The sequence below is a fragment of the Pristiophorus japonicus genome, chromosome 10 (genome assembly GCF_044704955.1).
Source record: "Pristiophorus japonicus isolate sPriJap1 chromosome 10, sPriJap1.hap1, whole genome shotgun sequence".
NCBI classification, from domain to species: Eukaryota; Metazoa; Chordata; class Chondrichthyes; family Pristiophoridae; genus Pristiophorus; species Pristiophorus japonicus.
The window spans coordinates 439,150-459,627 of record NC_091986.1 but is presented as its reverse complement, the minus strand read 5'-3'; the positions used below and the strand labels follow the sequence as shown (position 1 = coordinate 459,627).

Below are 20,478 nucleotides of genomic sequence, written 5' to 3'. Positions count from 1 at the left end.
CTTTCAGGGTCAAATATGACACCATGGTTGCAAACAGTGTGGTTCAGATTCAGACTGATGTTACGGAGAGGGATGGAGTCAGTGGCTAGGGAATGGAGTTTGTGGTGGGGACCAAAAACAATGGCTTCGGTCTTCCCAATATTTAATTGGAGAAAATTTCTGCTCATCCAGAACTGGATGTCAAACAAGCAGTCTGACAATTGAGAGACCGTGGAAGGGTTGAGAGAAGTAGTAGTGAGGTAGAGTTGGGTGTCATCAGCATACATGTGGAAACTGATGCTGCGTTTCAGATGATGTCGCCAAGGGGGAGCATATAAATGAGAAATAGGAGGGGACCAAGGATAGATCCTTTGGGGACACCAGAGGTAACGATGCGGGAGTGGGAAGAGAAGCCATTGCAGGAGATTTTCTGGCTACGATTAGATAGAAAAGAATGGAAAAGTGCAGTCCCACCCAGCTGGACGACGGTGGAGAGACATTGGAGAAGCATGGAGTGGTCAACCGTGTCAAAGGCTGCAGACAGGTCCAGGAGGACGAGGAGGGATAGTTTACCTTTGTCACATTCATAAAGGATAGTGATTTTGTGACTCTATAGAGTTGACAAGAAAGACTACTTTGGGTGCTGCCATTGCTGCAGTGTTGTAGACTGATGAAGAGGAGGTGGCAGAGGACCACCAGCAGCAAGAATAAACTGAGAGCGCTACATGTTTACAGCAGAAAAGGCAGCAACATATGGTCTATGCTCACAGAATTGTAACCAGCTTCAGCCAGCAGTGCCGAGCGGATGATCCATCTCGGCTTCCTCCTGACATCCTTACCATCACAGAAGCCAGTCTTCAGTCAATTCGATTCACTCCATGCGGTATCCAGAAACAACAGAGTGCACTGGATATAGCAAAAGGATATTGGCCCCAACAACATCCCGGCTGTCTTGCTGAATACTTGTGCTCCAGAACTAGACGTGCCTCTCGCACAACCTCAATTCCCCTTTCAACATGTGTCCCACACCTTACCTTCCCTCTTTTAATGACCATCACAGTATCCTCTTGGCCACAATGCTGAAATAAAAGTCACCACAAAGCAAACTTTCCAGTCCAACTTTATACATCTATGCATCCAACATGACATCCAAAATTAAACTAATCACTGTTGTGCATTCCCTTAGTGACTGTCTTGTGTGTGCCTTTGCCTATCCTACTGATGTCATGCAGTGCTACCCTAGTGGCTGCGGCATGACTGGTGGGGGGTGTCTGCTGACTTTAATTGAGGCACACTGCAGATAGCCTTGCAGGACGACCTCGAGGAGTTGGTGGCTCGGACTGTCAAATCGAGTGACGGTGCTTCTTCTTCTTCTTCACTTTCCTTTCCCTCTTCTTGGTCAACCACTTGCTGGGCAGCAAGAATGGCCAGCACTGTCTCCTCCAAGGGGAGTGAGGTGAAGCTATGAATGTGAGGTGTGCCTCGTGTTTGGTAGAGATTGTTGGTAGGTGAGTGATGCATGGGTCATGCATTGAGCAATGTGTGAGGCTAGTGGTGCAGTTGACAGAAGATGGCTTTTGAAGATGCATTCACTGACCTTGATCACTTGTTTGAGGACATGAAACTTCTTTGAGCACTGGGCCCTACGTGCCCTTTCCCTGGCCTGTTGAGCCCATTGTGTTAGTGCTGAAACACGTTTACCATTTTTTACGTGCAGAAGGCAGTTCAGCTTTAAGAGCTAAAGACTGCCCAGTTTGGAATGATTTTGATGGGTTTTTTTTCAGAAGGCAGTTGAGCTTTAAGGGCTAGAGGCTGCTTATTGTTGAATGATTTTAATATTTTTCTTCAGAAGGCTGTTCACCATTAAGGGCTTGAGACTGCTTTCAAAAATGACAGTCTTGCTTTAAGAGAATGTAGCATCACTCCAGCGACGAAGTCTCAAGCAGCACATTCGTCGATAGGATGTGCACTAAAATCATTCAAATCAGCAGGCAGCACCAAAAGAACATGCTGCCTGCACTTTCTAAATAGACGCAAGCAAATCTCGCCCCGCAGTGCCACCGCCCATTTAAGGGCCTAATCAAATTTCTAAACCCGGGTGTTTCTAGCAATTACTGAAATATGCTAATGAATTATTTCTGTTTATAGTCTACAGGGAAAATAACTTCTAATAGTATATTAACACTCACTGTCGCAATTCTCCTTTTAAAAAACTATGCTTTGAAACACAACATAAAAGCATTTTATATTATTATGTTCTTCAAAGTGGAATTATTAATACAGCAATCCGCAAGATTAAAAAACCATACCTGCTTTTCTAAAAAATTCTTAAGATCATTCACTTCCTGCTGGTATCGTCGGCTTTCCTCCTGAATGTCATGTTCATGCTCATTTTTCAAAGTGCCAAGGCTGGATTTAAGCTGCAAGCTTGTACTCTTTATCTGCAGAAGCTCCTTATCAGGACAAACAATTAACATAAAATTGACATTTAACAAAAATAAATAAACTTAATTTCAAATTGTATTGGCCCAAATTTTGCAGTCAGAGGTGAACAAACAGCGCTCGCTGACCATTATACTTACATTTTCCCACAGACTTTCTGTGCGCTTTTGCGCTGCAACTAACAGTAATTGGAGAGCCGAAACAGCACAGGGGATCTGGGACCTGTGCGAATGGCCAACCAATGGTGTATCTCCTCAACCAATCAAATTGGAAATTCCTTACTGAGACACGCAGTCCAAACCAGAAGTGAAATAAAGAGGGTAAGAGAGAGAGATAAAAGAGACATAAATAAAAAATGCTACATTTTTTTAAATCTCCAATAATAATTAAAATCTGAAGAAGAGACTCATACTTTTGAAAGTATATTTTCAGTGCCAGAGGGGTTGTTTGGCAGTAATTAAGACTATTCACACCTTATATATTCACTCACACTTGAACAGACAAGCCCTAACTTTTTCTGATACATTTAGTGGCTATCTAAGTCTTGTAAGTACCACAACTTCACGCTATTCATGTCTCTCGGCGAGGTCCTGGCATAGTGTAGCTTTTGGAGGAACAGGGCAACTCAGACAGCAACCTCCTGATTTCTGCATTTAACTGCGCATGTGGAGACGGCGGTCATTGCTGTCGATTGCTCCATAATAACAGTGAGCGCTGTTAGTCTCACCATTATTCTTACCGATAATCCAGGCCAATATCTTAGCAATTTACAGCTAAATTGTTATATACAGATTATTTTGACAGTCATTTCTGTTTATGTAATAACTTACTAAGTTTCTTTTTGTTATTGTTTTCACTGTCCCACATCTGCCATTAATATCAGATTCATAATACAGTAGCTAATCAAGCAGATTACAGAAAGTGCAGAAAGAGAGTCCACTCGCAGAGGGAAGAGGAAGAAGCAGAAGAGGAAGACCAGAGAGAAAGAAGCAGAAGACAAGGAAGCAGAAGGAAGTATGCCCTTTTCTGGCTGGGACATCCGAGATCGAATCATCTGCCTGCGCTACCAGTGACCACAGCCCCAATTCCTCTTTCAACATTTGTCCCACACCTTACTCTTCCTCCGTTACTGACCATCACAGTGTCTTCTTGGCCACATTGCTGAAATAAAAGCCACCACTGTAATGTATACACCTGTAAGTATGCACAAAGATAAAATAGTTGCAGAGCTGTTGAGTTAGGAGTGGTTTAGCCAGTCACGTGATGTTCACAAGATTCAATAAAACCCCAGCCAGTTGGGTTTGGGGGATCCATGATGAGGCAGGTTTTTGTGAGCCTGGTGGATGAACTGGTAATATGTAGTGTGATTATTAAACCTATTGCTAACAAACTAATTAGTTCTTAATAGAAAAGCAAACGTGTTGCTGTGAATTCTTAAGCAAAGAACCCATGAAGCAAATACATTACAACCACAAAGCAAACTTTCCAGTCCAACTTTATCCATATATGCATCCAATATGACATCAAGAAATCAACTAATATCCCTTGTGCATTCCCTTAGTGACTGTCTTGTGTGTGCCTTTGTCTATCCTACTGATGTCACACAGTGGTTACAGCATGGCTGGTGGAAGGCTGCTGAGTTACAATGGGGCACACTGCAGCTGGCCGTGCAGGATAACCTCGAGGAGCTGGTTGCTGGGAATGTCAAATTGACTTTTACTTCTTTTTCTTCTTCCACTTCTTCACTCTCCTCTCCCTCTTCTTGGCCAACCATTGGCTGGGCAAGCTAGATTTCATCAGTATCTGAAATGAGGAAGGCACAAGGGTAGAGTTGTGGGCCTCGATTTTGTTGACCTCGGTGGGTCCGTGGTGGGCGGCGTCGATGGCGGGTCCCGACCCGTTGCTGGCTCCACCATGCTCAGTGAAATAAATTTCCCTTGATTGGGCTTGTTATGCCCACCCAGCACATTTCCCAGCCAATTAGAGTAAGCAGTTTGGCTGACGTCATTGATGACATGTCATTAGCCATTTTCCTCAAAGGTACCATGGCCAACTTTAATTTGACATTTGTGCTGTCAGAGTTCTACAGCACTGAGGTGCTGCAAACACTGACGAGCACTGCAGAGGCACAGGGCTGCACCCAGGCTCTCCCGTGACTCCCTCCATTATGGGGGGAGTCACAGCATGTAGGGAGGTTCTCTTCCCTTCCAATGAGTGGAAGACACCTCCTCAGGAGAGTAACTCAGCCTGGTTGAACATTGCAGAGGAGGGCACAAGCAGGAAAACCCGGGTGCAGTGGCGCAAACATTTCAATGATCTCAGTAGATCATGAAATGTTGGTAAAACCACACTCAACCTCATCCTCATCACTATGACTTCCCTACCCTACTCCTGCACATCTTTACTCACACCAATTTACCTTGGACCTCCACCCATCCCTCTCTGTCTATATTATCACATCCTCATCTCACTAGCCAACCCTCACACTCACCCTCATCCTAGTGCAATGATACCAACGAACAACACACAGGGCCCAAGTTTCCACACGATAAAAAACGGGCGCCCCTCCGAGCTGGGCGCCCGTTTTTCGCGCCTAAAACGGCACCTAAAAAAAAAACTCGCGATTCTGGAGCATTCTGCAGCTCCTTGTCTGTTTGGCGCAGCGCCCAGGGGGGCGGAGCCTACACTCACGCCGATTTTGTACGTGGGAGGGGGCGGGTACTATTTAAATTAGTTTTTTTCCTGCCGGCAACGCTGCGCGTGCGCGTTGGAGCGTTCGCGCATGCTCAGTGTGAAAAAAAAATTGGCACTCGGCCATTTTTGTAGTTTTTTGTAGCTGTTTAATTTTTGAAAATTTTTTTTATAAAAGCACATTGCCATCAGCACATCAGCACTTGCAGCCATCTCACTGTCTCCTTCCCCCGCCCCCCCGCCGCGGGAAGAACGGGCGCCTCCTCTCCCCCCCGCGGGAAAGAACGGGCGCCTCCTCTCCCCCCCCGACCACGGGAAGAACGGGCGCCTCCACTCCCCTCCCCCCCCACCCCCGCAGGCAGAACGGGCGCCTCCCCCCACCCCGGGAAAGAACGGGCGCCTCCACCTCCCCCCCCCCGGGAAGAACTGGCGCCTCCTAACCCCCCGCGGGAAAGAATGGGCACCTCCTCTCCACTCCCCCCCCCCGCAGGCAGAACGGGCGCCTCCCCCCCCCCCCCGCGGGAAAGAACGGGCGCCTCCTCTCCCCTCCCCCCGCCGGCAGAACGGGCGCCTCCCCCCCACCCGCGGGAAGAACGGGCGCCTCAGGCTGACTGCAGAATTCTCCGTGCCTGAAGCACTTTCACACAGGTAGGAAGATGGTTTATTTAATCTTTTCTTTGCTTATAAATGTTTATTCAGGTTGGATTTATTTGTATAATATTTGTAGAAGTATAAATAAGGATTTATTGTAGAATTTAATGAGTTCCCTTCCCCTCCCTCCCCCCCCACCTCGTTCTGGACGCCTAATTTGTAACCTGCGCCTGATTTTTTAATGTGTAGAACAGGTTTTTTCAGTTCTACAAAATCTTCACTTGCTCCATTCTACTTTAGTTTGGAGTACGTTTTCACTGTGGAAACTTTGAAATCAGGCGTCAGTGGCCGGACACGCCCCCTTTTGAAGAAAAAATTCTGTTCCAAAGTAGAACTGTTCTACCTGACTAGAACTGCAGAAAAAAAAATGTGGAGAATTGCGATTTCTAAGATAGTCCGTTCTCCACCAGTTGCTCCTAAAAATCAGGCGCAAATCATGTGGAAACTTGGGCCCACAAAGAGGAGTTTTATGCAATGTTCATGTAAAGTTTCTGTTAATGTGCTGTCAAACATTGAAATCTTTATTTACAACACTTTGCGTTCTTGGACTGATTTATGTGCACCTTTGAAAGTGGCTTAGTAAATTGCAGTGAATGGTGAGACATAATGGTACCTCTGAAATGTGAAAGGAATGGGTTGGGCACTGTAGGGATGCTTTATAGAGCTGGTGTGGAGTGGTGCCAACCTGGCGCATCATGTGGCAACCAGGGTGTACAGCGTCAAGTGAAGTAAATCTGGCCATGGTGAGGCCATGCCTGGCCTCCCAGGCAGCAATGTGGTCGTGTGCTGATGCCCTGTGTCCTGTGCAGCATCAAGTGATTGCGGAAAAGGTTGATGTGGTTGTTGGTGCTGCTAGTGTGCCTGGTACTGCTGGTGTTGGGGCTGATCGTGGTGGGATTCTGAGGACCAAGGTGAGAGAGTGTAAATGGTACCCATGCTGATGGAGTCGATAGCAGTTGAACTTGAGAAGACAGAAGCAACCGATCAATGGTGAAAAAGGTTGCTGCAATGAGGTGACACTGGCTAAAGAGTTTACTCCATAAGAACATAAGAACATGAGAATTAGGAACAGGAGTAGGCCATCTAGCCCCTCGAGTCTGCTCCGCCATTCAACAAGATCATGGCTGATCTGGCCGTGGACTCAGCTCCACTTACCCGCCCGCTCCCCGTAACCCTTAATTCCCTTATTGGTTAAAAATCTATCTATCTGTGACTTGAATACATTCAATGAGCTAGCCTCAACTGCTTCCTTGGGCAGAGAATTCCACAGATTCATAACCCTCTGGGAGAAGAAATTCTTTCTCAACTCGGTTTTAAATTGGCTCCCCCGTATTTTGAGGCTGTGCCCCCTAGTTCTAGTCTCCCCGACCAGTGGAAACAACCTCTCTGCCTCTATCATGTCTATCCCTTTCATTATTTTAAATGTTTCTATAAGATCACCGCTCATCCTTCTGAACTCCAACGAGTAAAGACCCAGCCTACTCAATCTACCATCATCAGGTAACCCCCTCATCTCCGGAATCAGCCTAGTGAATTGTCTCTGTACCCAGTCCAAAGCTAGTATATCCTTCCTTAAGTAAGGTGACCAAAATTGCACGCAGTACTCCAGGTGTGGCCTCACCAATAACCTATACAGTTGCAGCAGGACCTCCCTGCTTTTGTACTCCATCCCTCTCGCAATGAAGGCCAACATTCCACTCGCCTTCCTGATTACCTGTTGCATCTGCAAACTAACTTTTTGGGATTCATGCACAAGGACCTCCAGGTCCCTCTGCACCGCAGCATGTTGTAATTTCTCCCCATTCAAATAATATTCCCTTTTACTGTTTTTATTCCCAAGGTGGATGACCTCACACTTTCCGACATTGTATTCCATCTGCCAAACCTTAGCCCATTCGCTTAACCTATCTAAATCTCTTTACAGCCTCTCTGTGTCCTCTACACAACCCGCCTTCCCACTAATCTTTGTGTCATCTGCAAATTTTGTTACACTACACTCTGTCCCCTCTTCCAGGTCACCTGTGTATATTGTAAACAGTTGTGGTCCCAGCACCGATCCCTGTGGCACACCACTAACCACCGATTTCCAAACCGAAAAGGACCCATTTATCCCGACTCTCTGCTTTCTGTTAGCCAGCCAATTCTCTATTCATGCTAATATATTTCCTCTGACTCCGCGTACCTTTATCTTCTGCAGTAACCTTTTGTGTGGCACCTTATCGAATGCCTTTTGGAAATCTAAATACACCACATCCATCGGTACACCTCTATCCACCATGCTCGTTATATCCTTAAAGAATTCCAGTAAATTAGTTAAACATGATTTCCCCTTCATGAATCCATGCTGCGTCTGCTTGATTGCACTATTCCTATCTAGATGTCCCGCTATTTCTTCCTTAATGATAGTTTCAAGCATTTTCCCCACGACAGATGTTAAACTAACCGGCCTATAGTTACCTGCCTTTTGTCTGTCCCCTTTTTTAAACAGAGGCGTTACATTAGCTGCTTTCCAATCCGCTGGTCCCTCCCCATATTCCAGAGAATTTTGGTAGATTATAACGAATGCATCTGCTATAACTTCCGCCATCTCTTTTAATACCCTGGGATGCATTTCATCAGGACCAGGGGACTTGTCTACCTTGAGTCCCATTAGCCTGTCCAGCACTACCCCCCCTAGTGATAGTGATTGTCTCAAGGTCCTCCCTTCCCACATTCCTGTGACCAGCAATTTTTGGCATGGTTTTTGTGTCTTCCACTGTGAAGACCGAAGCAAAATAATTGTTTAAGGTCTCAGCCATTTCCACATTTCCCATTATTAAATCCCCCTTCTCATCTTCTGAGGGACCAACATTTACTTTTGTCACTCTTTTCTGTTTTATATATCTGTAAAAGCTTTTACTATCTGTTTTTATGTTTTGCGCAAGTTTACCTTCGTAATCTATCTTTCCTTTCTCTATTGCTTTTTTAGTCATTCTTTGCTGTTGTTTAAAATTTTCCCAATCTTCTAGTTTCCCACTGATCTTGGCCACCTTATACGCATTGGTTTTTAATTTGATACTCTCCCTTATTTCCTTGGTTATCCACGGCTGGTAATCCCTTCTCTTACCGCCCTTCTTTTTCACTGGAATATATTTTTATTGAGCACTATGAAAGAGCTCCTTAAAAGTCCTCCACTGTTCCTCAATTGTGCCACCGTTTAGTCTGTGTTTCCAGTCTACTTTAGCCAACTCTGCCCTCATCCCACTGTAGTCCCCTTTGTTTAAGCATAGTACGCTCGTTTGAGACACTACTTCCTCACCCTCAATCTGTATTACAAATTCAACCATACTGTGATCACTCATTCCGAGAGGATCTTTTACGAGGAGATCGTTTATTTTTCCTGTCTCATTACACAGGACCAGATCTAAGATAGCTTGCTCCCTGTAGGTTCTGTAACATACTGTTCTAAGAAACAATCCCGTATGCATTCTATAAATTCCTCCTCCAGGCTACCCCAAACACTTGCAGCCTGAATAAAGCTCAGTCTGTGTTCCAAAGAGAGAAAGCAACAGCCTCTCTGTGCTTGGAAAGTTAACAGGTGTGAAGTGGGAGCTTTTATACTACATTTTAAGCTGTCATTCATCAGCTGATTCAATGGCCACTCAGCTTCCGCCTCAGATTAACCGACGGGAGCATGGAAGCCATGGGTGAGCTGTTAAAGTCAAAAAGTAAGGTTAAATTCGCTCTTATGGGGTTTTCAACAAGCCAATAATTATTGAAATTGGGTCCCCAGCCGCTGCCGTTCAGGTCTGCTCAGCGCTGGCAGAGCTGACATCGGGAAAGGAAAGTGTGCGCGATTTAACAGCGGGTTCCCCACTGTTTTTGAAGTTATTTTCTCCGTTCCAATCCATGGGGTGGAGAATAGAGCAATTTCCAGCACTTGATTTTTTTTTGTCCTTCCGGGCGGTTGAGGGGCAGAAGTGGTGTTGCAGCGGGGCGGACGTCAGGAGCTGTCATCAGTTAAAGGGGAGAGTCGTTGCTGTTGGGTCCTTAACTCTTAAACATAATCACACGAGGCACATACTGCAGACACAGTCACTCTGTGACCTTCATCTTTATTACCTGGACCAGGGAGTGCTGGCCCTGCGAGGGACCTCCCCTTATATACTCCAGGTAAGGAGTGTCTGCCACAAGTACACCCACTGTGGTCAAGGTGTGCATTTCTAGTAAGTATGTACAGTATGTAGTGGTTACCTGAGGGTTACAATTGTATAAGGGTTACAGTAGTATGCTGGTTACATACATGACAGTTGCAAACTCTGCATTTAGTTTAGTTTGGCCCACTGGGCCACCAGGGAGGATTTCGGCCAGGCCAGCAGCCCGGTACTCAAAAGGGGGGTGACCGCAGCAGTGCGCCCAACCACAAGGAGCTTCCCACAGGGGAAAGCAGTCAATGGCACCGACCGACGGCCGCTCTGCTCCCGCGGGGCAATTTCCCTCGTGGGTTGGAAAGGGGGTCACCGTCCGTCGGTAGGGGGTCGCGCGTGCCCAACGGGGCGGTAACACAGGCAGCGCCTTGGCAAACACAGCAGGGAAAACGAGGTAGGGCAATTTCACAAATGTCAGTGACTCCGCGCCGACTAGGCGGAGAGTCCTTACCGACCCATGGCCGCCTCTTTGAGGCGGTCACGGCTCTTAAAGAAAGGGGAAATTTCGGCCCCAAGGTGTTCAGGAAAGATAGGGAAGGAAAGATAGGAGGTGTGGTGGCAGTATTGGTTAAGAAGCATGTTACAGTGCTGGAGAGACAGGATGCCCTGAAGGGGTCAAGGACAGAATTTATATGGCTAGAGTTAAGAAATAATAGAGGTGCCATTACACTACTAGGTATATTCTATAGGCCACCAACTAACGGGAAACATATAGAGGAGCAAATTTGCAGCGAAATTACAGAGAACTGGAAGAACTATAGAGTAGTAATAATGAAGGACCTGAATTATCCTAATGTAGACTGGGATTGTAATAGTATAAAGGGCAGAGAGGGAGAAGAATTTCTTCATCAGTACAGTTATAGCCCAATGAGGAAGGAGGCATTGCTGGGTCTGGTTCTGGGGAATGAGATGGGTCAAGTGGAGCAAGTGTCAGTAGGGGAACATTTAGGGAATAATGATCATAGTATCATAAGGTTTAGATTAGCTATGGAAAAGGACAGGGAGCAATCTAGAGCAAAAATACTTAATTGGAGGAAGACAAATTTCAGTGGGTTGAGAATGGATCTGGCCAAGGTAAATCGGAGTCAAAGAATGGAAGGCAAAACTGTAATTGAACAATGGGCTACCTTTAAAGAGAAGATGTTTCGGGTACAGTCGAGGTACACTCCCATGAGGGGGAAAGATAGGGCAACAAAAGGATTGAATGACGAAAGAGTTAAAGAGTAAGATGAAGCAGTAAAAGAGCAGATACGACAGATGTCAGGTTGAGAATACAAGTGAGAATCAGGCTGATTATAGAAAGTTCAGAGGGGAAGTGAAAAAGAAAATAAGAGGGGCAAAGAGAGAGTATAAGCAGCTAACATAAAAGGTATTTCAAAAGTCTTCTATAGGCATATAAATAATAAACAGGTTGTAAGAGCAGAGTTGGGGCTGATTAGGGACAAAAAGGAGACCTACACATGGAGGCAGAGGGCATGGCTGAGGCACTAAATGAGTACTTTATATCTGTCTTCACCAAGAAAAAAGATGCTGCCAAAGTCAGTGAAAGAAGGTAGTTGTGATACTGGTTGAAATAAAAGTTGGTAAGGAGGAGGTACTAGAAAGGTTGGCTGTACTTAAAGCACTAAGTCACCAGGACTGGATGGGATGCATCCTAAGATGCTGAGGGAAGTTAAGGAGGAAATCACGGAGGTACTGGTCATAATCATCCAATCCTCCTTAGATACGGGGGTGGTGCCAGAGAATTATCCTACCAATACAATCCTAAACATAGAACCATAGAAAATAGGTGCAGGAGTAGGCTATTTGGCCCTTCGAGCCTGCACCACCATTCAATACGATCATGTTGATCATACAACTTCAGTACCCCATTCCTGCTTTCTCTACATACCCCTTGATCCCTTTAGCCGTAAGGGTCACATCTAACTCCCTTTTGAATATACCTAACGAACTGGCCTCAACAACTTTCTGTGGTAGAGAATTCCACAGGTTCACAATTCCCTGAGTGAAGAAGTTTCTCCTCATCTCGATCCTAAATGAATTACCCCTTATCCTTAGGCTGTGACCCCTGGTTCTGGACTTCCTCAACATTGGGAACATTCTTCCTGCCCAATCCCGTCAGAATTTTATATGTTTCTATGAGATCCCCTCTCATTCTTCCAAATTCCAGTGAATATAAGCCTAGTCGATCCAGTCTTTTTTCATATGTCAGTCCTGCCATCCCAGGAATCAGTCTGGTGAACTTTTGCTGCACTCCCTCAATAGCAAGAATGTTCTTCCTCAGATTAGGAGACCAAAACTGTACACAATATTCAATGTGTGGCCTCACCAAGGCCCTGTACAACTGCAGTAAGATCTCCCTGCTCCTTTACTCAATTCCTATCACTATGAAGGGCAACATGCCGTTTGCCTTCTTCACCGCCTGCTGTACCTGTATGCCAACGTTCAATGACTGGTGTACCATGACACCCAGGTCTCATTGCACCTCCCTTTTTCCTAATCCGTCACCATTCAGATAATATTCTGCCTTCCTGTTTTTGCCACCAAAGTGGATAACCTCAAATTTATCTACATTATACTGCAACTATCATGCATTTGCCCACTCACCTAACCTGTCCATATCCCCCTGCAGCCTCCTAGCATCCTCCTGACAGCTCACACTGCCACCCAGCTTAGTGTCATCTACAAACTTGGAGATATTACATTCAATTCCTTCGTCTAAATCATTAATTTATATTGTAAAGAGCTGGGGTCCCAGCACTGAATCCTGCGGTATCCCACTAGTCACTACCTGCCATTCTGAAAAGGATCCGTTTATTCCTACTCTTTGCTTCCTGTCTGTCAACCAGTTCTCTATCCATGTCAATTCATTACCCCCAATACCATGTGCTTTAATTTTGCACACTAATCTCTTGTGTGGGGCCTTGTCAAAAGCCTTTTGAAAGTCCAAATACACCACATCCACTGGCTCTCCCTTTTCCATTCTACTAGCTACATACTCAAAAAATTCTGGAAGATTTGTCAAGCATGAATTTTCTTTCATAAATCCATGCTGACTTGGACCGATCCTGTCACTGCTTTCCAAATGCGCTGCTATTACACTTTTAATAACTGATTCCAATATTTTCCCCATTACCAAAGTCAGGCTAATCGTTCTATAATTCCCTGTTTTCTCTTTCCCTCCTTTTTTAAAAAGTGGGGTTACATTAGCTACCCTCCAATCCATAGGAACTGATCCAGAGTCTATAGAATGTTGGAAAATGATCACCAATGCATCCACTATTTCTAGGGCCACTTCCTTAAGTACTCTGGGATGCAAACTATCAGGCCCAGGGGATTTATTGGCCTTCGATCCCATCAATTTTCCTAACACAATTTCCTGACTAATAAAAATTTCCTTCAGTTCCTCCTTCTCACTAGACCCTCGGTCCCCTAGTATTTCCGGAAGGTTATTTGTGTCTTCCTTAGTGAAGACAGAACCAAAGTATTTGTTCAACTGGTCTGCCATTTCTTTGTTCCTCATTATAAATTCACCTGATCCTGATGGCAAGGGACCTACATTTATCTTCACTAATCGTTTTCGCTTCACATATCTATAGAAGCTTTTGCAGTCAGTTTTTATGTTCCCTGCAAGCTTATTCTCACACTCTATTTTCCCCCTCCTAATTAAACCCTTTGTCCTCGTCTGCTGAATTCTAAATTTCTCCCAGTCCTCAGGTTTGCTGCTTTTTCTGGCCAATTTATATGTCTCTTCCTTGGATTTAACACTATCCCTAATTTCCTTTGTAAGCCACGGTTGAGCCACCTTCCCCGTTTTATTTTTATGCCAGACAGGGATGTACAATTGTTGAAGTTCATCCATGTGATCTTTAAATGTCTGCCATTGCCTATCCACCGTCAACCCTTTAAGTATCATTAACCAGTCTATCCTAGTCAATTCACGTCTCATACCATTGAAGTTACCTTTCTTTAAGTTCAGGACCCTAGTCTCTGAATTAACTGTGTCACTCTCCATCTAAATGAAGAATTCTACCATATTATGGTCACTCTTCCCCAAGGGGCCTCGCACAAAGGTCTACATAAATAGAGGTATAGAATACACCTCTGTAGAAATTATGATGAACCTGTATAAAACAATGGTTCGGCCACAACTGGAGTTTTGTGTCCAATTCTGGGCACCACATGTTAGGAAGGATGTGAAGGCTTTAGAGAGGGTGCAGAAAAGATTTATGAGTATGATTCCAGGAATGAGAGACTTCCGTTACATGGATGGACTATAGAACATAAGAACATAAGAAATAGGAGCAGGAGTAGGCCATACGGCCGCTCGAGCCTGCTCCGCCATTTAATACAATCATGGCTGATCCGATCATGTTCCCTTATCGTTTAAGAAACTGTCTATTTCTGTCTTAAATTTATTCAATGTCCCAGCTTCCACAGCTCTCTGAGGCAGCAAATTGCACAGATTCACAACCCTCGAAGAGAAGAAATTTCTCCTCATCTCAGTTTGAAATGGGCGGCCCCTTATTCTAAGATTATGCCCTCTAATTCTAGTCTCTCCTATCAGTGGAAACATCCTCTCTGCATCCACCTTGTCAAGCCCCCTCATAATCTTATACATTTCGATAAGATCACCTCTCATTCTTCTGAATTCCAACGAGTACAGGCCCAATCTACTCAACCTTTCCTCAAAAGTCAACCCCCTCATCTCCGGAATCAACCTAGTGAACCTTCTCTGAACTGCCTCCAAAGCAAGTATATCCTTTCGTAAATATGGAAACCAAAACTGCCCTCAGTATTCCAGGTGTGGCCTCACCAATACCCTGTATAACTGTAGCAAGACTTCCCTGCTTTTATACTCCATCCCCTTTGCAATAAAGGCCAAGATACCATTGGCCTTCCTGATCACTTGCTGTACCTGCACACTAACCTTTTGTGTTTCATGCACAAGTACCCCCAGGTCCCGCTGAACTGCAGCACTTTACAATCTTTCTCTATTTAAATAATAACTTGCTCTTTGATTTTTTTTCTGCCAAAGTGCATGACCTCACACTTTCCAACATTATACTTCATCTGTCAAATTTTTGCCCACTCACTTAGCCTGTCTATGTCCTTTTGCAGATTTTTTGTGTCCTCCTCACACATTGCTTTTCCTCCCATCTTTGTATCGTCAGCAAACTTGGCTACGTTACACTCGGTCCCTTCTTCCAAGAAGCTGGGGTTGTTCTCCTTAGAGCAGAGAAGGTTGAGAGGACATTTGATGGAGGTGTTCAAAATCATGGGGGATCTAGACAGAATAGATGGAGAGAAACTGTTCCCATTGGCAGAAGGGTCGAAATCCAGAGGACATAGATTTAAGGTGATTGGCAAAAGAACCAAAGGCAACATGAGAAAAACCTTTTTAATCCAGCAAGTGGTTAGGATCTGGAATGCACTGACTGAAAGTGTGGTGAAGGCAGACTCAATCGTGGCTTTCAAAAGGGAACCTGAAGGAAAAAAAATTGCAGGGCTACGTGGAAAGGGTGGGGGAGTGGGACTAGCTGAATTACTCTTGCACAGAGCCAGCACGGGCTCGGCGGGCCGAATGGCCTCCTTCTGTGTTGTAACCATTCTATGATTCTATGGTCAACATAGTGGTCCTGGAAAAGGTTCAGAAGAGAGCCGCAAGAATGACTAGCAGCTTAAAGAACCTTTGTTGCTCAGACAGGCTTAAATAAAAAGAAAGACTTGTAAAGTTAGACTCGAAATAAAAAGACTTTAAATAAAAAGAAAAATATAGCACCTTTCACGACCACCGGACATCTCAGAGCACTTTACAGCCAATTAAGTACTTTTGGAATGTAGTCGCTGTTGTAATGCAGGAAACGCAGCAGCTAATGTGAACACAGCAAGCTCCCACAAACAGCAATGTGAAAATGACCAGGTAATCTGTTTTTGTTATGTTGATTGAGGGATAAATATTGGCCAGGATGCTGGGGATAATTCTCTTGCTCTTCTTCAAAATAGTGCCATGATCTTTTACGCCCACCTGAGAGGGCATACGGGGCCTCGGTTTAATGTTGCATCTGAAAGATATTAGCTGGGTCTATTTATTTTAAAGCAGTGTCGACTTAGGGGAGACCTGATATAAGTTTATAAAATAATGAAAGGATTATGCACCTATTGATAGATAATTGCAGTTTGACAGATTGAGGAGGAACAGCAGTCATGCATTTAAACTGTGCAAGGGTAGGAATAGGGTATATGTTACGCAGTTGTTTTCTTTCCTACAGTACTGAGCCTCTGGAATACAACGCCTGCTTGTTGGTGTGTGCTGACTCTGCATGCCTTCAAAAGGGAGCTGCATGCCTTCAAAGGTTACTGGCTGAAGCAGAGATCACATCATATAAAACATAACTGGTCTAACAGTTAACACATGCATAAATGTGATCTCCTAGACTGGTTTTGATTACCTGAGGGGGCCAGAGAGTAATTTTACATGTTTTTTTTCCATTTTTGACCATTTTTTTTTTTTGCCTCTCCCAGGCTGTTGAAGAGTAGGAAATGTCTAGTAGTGATGCTCCAGGCATCATGAGTGTGGGGCAGACTTGATGGATCAGTTGGTCTTTTCCTGCCTGTCATTATCATATTTTCTATAAACAATGATGTTATAGTTTTCAGTCTGGGTAATAGGAAAAGAAAGAGAATCCTTCTTTAGTTTAGAAAATTTGACTAAGTTCATAAGGTAGCGGTCATGAATAAAATGTTTATGCAAATGATCTGATGCATGTATATTTCCCAGCATGCTCACTTTTAAAGGAATTATTTTGGTGAAAATCTGAAATTATGTTTAGAGAGCTTACAACATTTTTCTTCTCCCCTTCTAAACTTCTACCTCCTCTGCTGAAGTTGCTGATGAATGCTGACGGATTACCTTGACCACAAGTTGCCCTTAGTGCTTCACCCAAATGACCATTTTACTGAGTCTTGATAGCAGCTGCTGGCTATTTGATTGGTGGTGGATGTCACAGCCAATGTCCCTGTTAAGCTGCGCAGCGGCCATCTGGAGGTCCCGCGCAAGCCGCTCTCCAGCTTTTAGTTGAGAAAAACCACGCATTCGCGAGAATTTGAATGGGCCACGCAGACCATTAAAGGGGCCGTGCACCCAAATAAAATTCACAACTCAGAAAAATCCTGCCCTCACTCATGGATTTTCAAGCAAGGACAGCAATCACAGGCAAGAATCCTGTCTGATCCAATTCCTGGTACCTAACCTAGAGTGCTGGGGCTGTATGTAATGCCCCTCATGTCCACAAGTGGATCTGGCTAACTGGTGGGAAGGGGAGAGGGGAAGAGAAAGGGGGAGAGAGAGGTGGAGAGAGAAAGAGAGAGAATATTTTGCAAATTTAATATACAAATGTTTATGATAAAAAAATCTTAGTTACGTGACATGCATAAGAAAAAATAATATGTGACACTACTTTAAATAACACCATCAATTGCAAGTTATCAGATTTGCCTTATTTGATGAAAGAAAAAAATAGTTGGTGCCATACTTACCTTATCTTCGATTTGCAAAATAACAATAAGTTTTTATTCCCATTCTTTTATGACATGCAGCATAAAGGGGGAAAAACTGAGCTCCTTTGCATCTCCTGCTAGTGCCTCCGGGTGGTGATAACGGACGCAAATGGGTTTGCCACCGGGCGTGGCAAAATCAGCGACCGAGTTTTGTGGCAGTGGTACAGCGCATCGCCCCGAACCCAAACTTGTGTTCCGCCCCCTGCAACATCGCTGCGCGGAAACACCGACAGCTGCAAGAGGCATCCATCGGGAGGCCGGTGCTTTGGGTACGATGCTTAAAGGCAAGGTGGCCGAGGTAAGTAAAAAAAAATTCTAATCTCTGTTTTGAATTTCTCCCTGGTTTCCTGCCCGCGATCAATCAGCCTTGCTCTCTGCGGCAGTGCAATGGGCTGATTGGGCCGGATCGCGGCAGCCAACTAGGTCCAGGTAAGTCTTCTTTTGCAGAGCCTGCAGCGATGGCCCTTCCCTTTAAGGGAGGGAAGGAGCCTCCGAATGCGACAGTGCTGCATGGTCCAGTGTGCAGCGCTGCACAACTACCACCCCGCCTGCTGCCTCTTGTACTCCAGGAAGGAAATGGAGCACTTGATTTAGCGCTCCACTTCCTTCCTGGAGTGCAAATGTCGAATTTTTTAAAGGTTTAAAAACATTAGCACTTGCCGCTATTTTTACAAACTTTTAAGTTACTGCCCCAAATGGGGCGCTCCTCAATTTCTCCCCCTAAATTTCTTAAGTCAATAATGTATAAAGACTTCCATTCAAATAATGTGTTTATCATGTCTCATATACATTCAAAAGCACTTTACATACAATGGTCTAAACACTGATTGCCACCACGAAGCTTCCAATATGGCAGGTGGCATGCGTGCGCACGTTTCGCACCAGAAATGCGTTGTTCGGCAAATTGTGGCAGGCAGAAAAAGAGATGCCCAGAGCTCATGCCTGAAACAGGCATTAGGCCCTTTGCATAGGTAAATAAGGGGCCTAACGCCTGTATCAGGCCCCCCCTTTGCAAAACTGCTAGCTGCGTTATGGAAAACATAGCCTACACGTGGCCAACCAACAGTTCTTAAAGGGGCCACTGGAGGCCCCGAGCATAAAGGTATAAATCTGGCACCAAGCTTATGGTCTACAGGGCTGCAGTGATACCCGCCCTCCTATATGGCTCAGAGACGTAGACCATGTATGGTAGGCATCTCAAATCTCCGCAAGATCTTGCAAATCCCCTGGGAGGACAGACGCACCAGCGTTAGTGTCCTCGACGAGGCCAACATCCCTAGCCTCGAAGCACTGACCACACTCGACCAACTCTGTTGGGCAGGCCACATTGTTCGCATGCCTGACACAAGACTCCCAAAGCAAGCGCTCTACTCAGGCAGAGGAAACGTTTCAAGGGCACCCTCAAAGCCTCCTTGATAAAATGCGACATCCACATCAACACCTGGGAGTCCCTGGCCAAAGACCGGGAGGGCGCTGAGCACCTCGAGTCTCATCGCCGAAGCAAGCAGAAACCAAGCGCAGGCAGCGGAAGGAGCATGCGGCAAACCAGACTCCCCACCCACCCTCTCCTTCAACGACTGTCTGTCCCACCTGTGACAGGGACTGTAATTCCCGTAGTGGACTGTTCAGTCACCTAAGAACTCATTTTTAGAGTGGAATCAAGTCTTCCTCGATTTCAAGGGACTGCCTATGATGATGAAATATGTTTTAAAATACTTACCTGAATGTTTCAGATACATCCAAAAGCACTCACTGTCCACTGTAGTTCCCAAGATTGTTGCCATTTCCCACTGGGCCCTGTCCCGATCGCTTTGCCCTCTCTGCCAATCGCCCCTCTCATTCCCAATCGCATCACGCTCCACTCCCCGCTCTTTCCTCTCAATCGCCCCTCTCAGGATCTACCCGATGGCCACTGGTGGCAAGACAGTGGCCCAAAATCCAGTTCTAATTTGCTGGCGAGCTGTCTGGGAATGTCCAGCATGCGCCTGCAGGTTACCGGTATAATTTAAATGAGGCCTGAGGCCTAATAATGGATGTGGCTCGAGCTTATCTGTTTCTGTGCAGGTATTGTTTCCAGCGCCAAGTTCGAGAAACAATTTCTTGATGAACAACTTACTTTGAAATGTTGCTGTAGGCAAGTGAGATAGCTATTTGGCATAAAGCAAGATTCCCCCAAACAGGAATGAGATAAATGACTACTTGAACTGTTTTTGATAGTGTTAGTTGAGGGAAAAGTATTAGCCAAACCTAATTAGGTAGTTATTAGGCAAGTAAAACAAAAAAGAACAAGGATCATGCTCTGCATTTGGGATTTCAGATATTTGGTATTCAAATTTAGTTGCTAGTTCTACATAAGTACAAAAAAAAATTATATCCAATCAATCTAAACTGAATCTCTTGTCAACATGCAGTTATACAAAGGATCAGGTCGCTGATTGGAGCGTGGGCAGGTACAGCAGGAGCGGCAAGGTTGGGGTGCAGGAGCGGTGAATGATCGTGGAGCGACGTGATCGGGGCCCAGGAGAGGAGTGAGTTTGCGGTCCAGAGGCAGCACGGGCCAGCCCACACTGCGATGTGTGTGCGCATTAGGTCCGTGCAGCAGAGCAGATCTCCAGTCGTCTTGGTTAATCCTTGCCACTGGACCAAGACCTAGCTCTGTCAAGCCCGTGTGGTGGCTGGTGTGCAACGATCACCACACGTTAAAAAAAAATACACACAGGCATCTTCCACCCTACAATATGCAGTTCAGGACCTGGAATATTCAGTCCTTCATTGAAACACCTGTGAACTCATTCCTTTTTGGCATGGAAGCAAGTCATCCTTGATTCGCGGGACTGCCTATGATGATACAAAAGGTAACCATTTGAAAATGACACCTGCTTAAAGCAGCATGAAATGAGCAGACTTGAATCATACTGTAGCTTGGTATCACACACCATTCAGAGGGAAAAATAGCTCTGAGCAATTC

General features: G+C 45.2%; 1 protein-coding gene across 1 annotated transcript in view; it reads right to left on the bottom strand.

Moving 5' to 3' along the window:
* Positions 1–20,478, bottom strand: part of LOC139274682 (cilium assembly protein DZIP1-like) — a 455,193-nt gene that overhangs the window by 284,780 nt on the left and 149,935 nt on the right. The window contains exon 6 of the mRNA XM_070891361.1: positions 2,289–2,432. Coding sequence (XP_070747462.1) covers positions 2,289–2,432 — 144 coding nt within the window. The remainder of the gene's footprint in view (positions 1–2,288; positions 2,433–20,478) is intronic.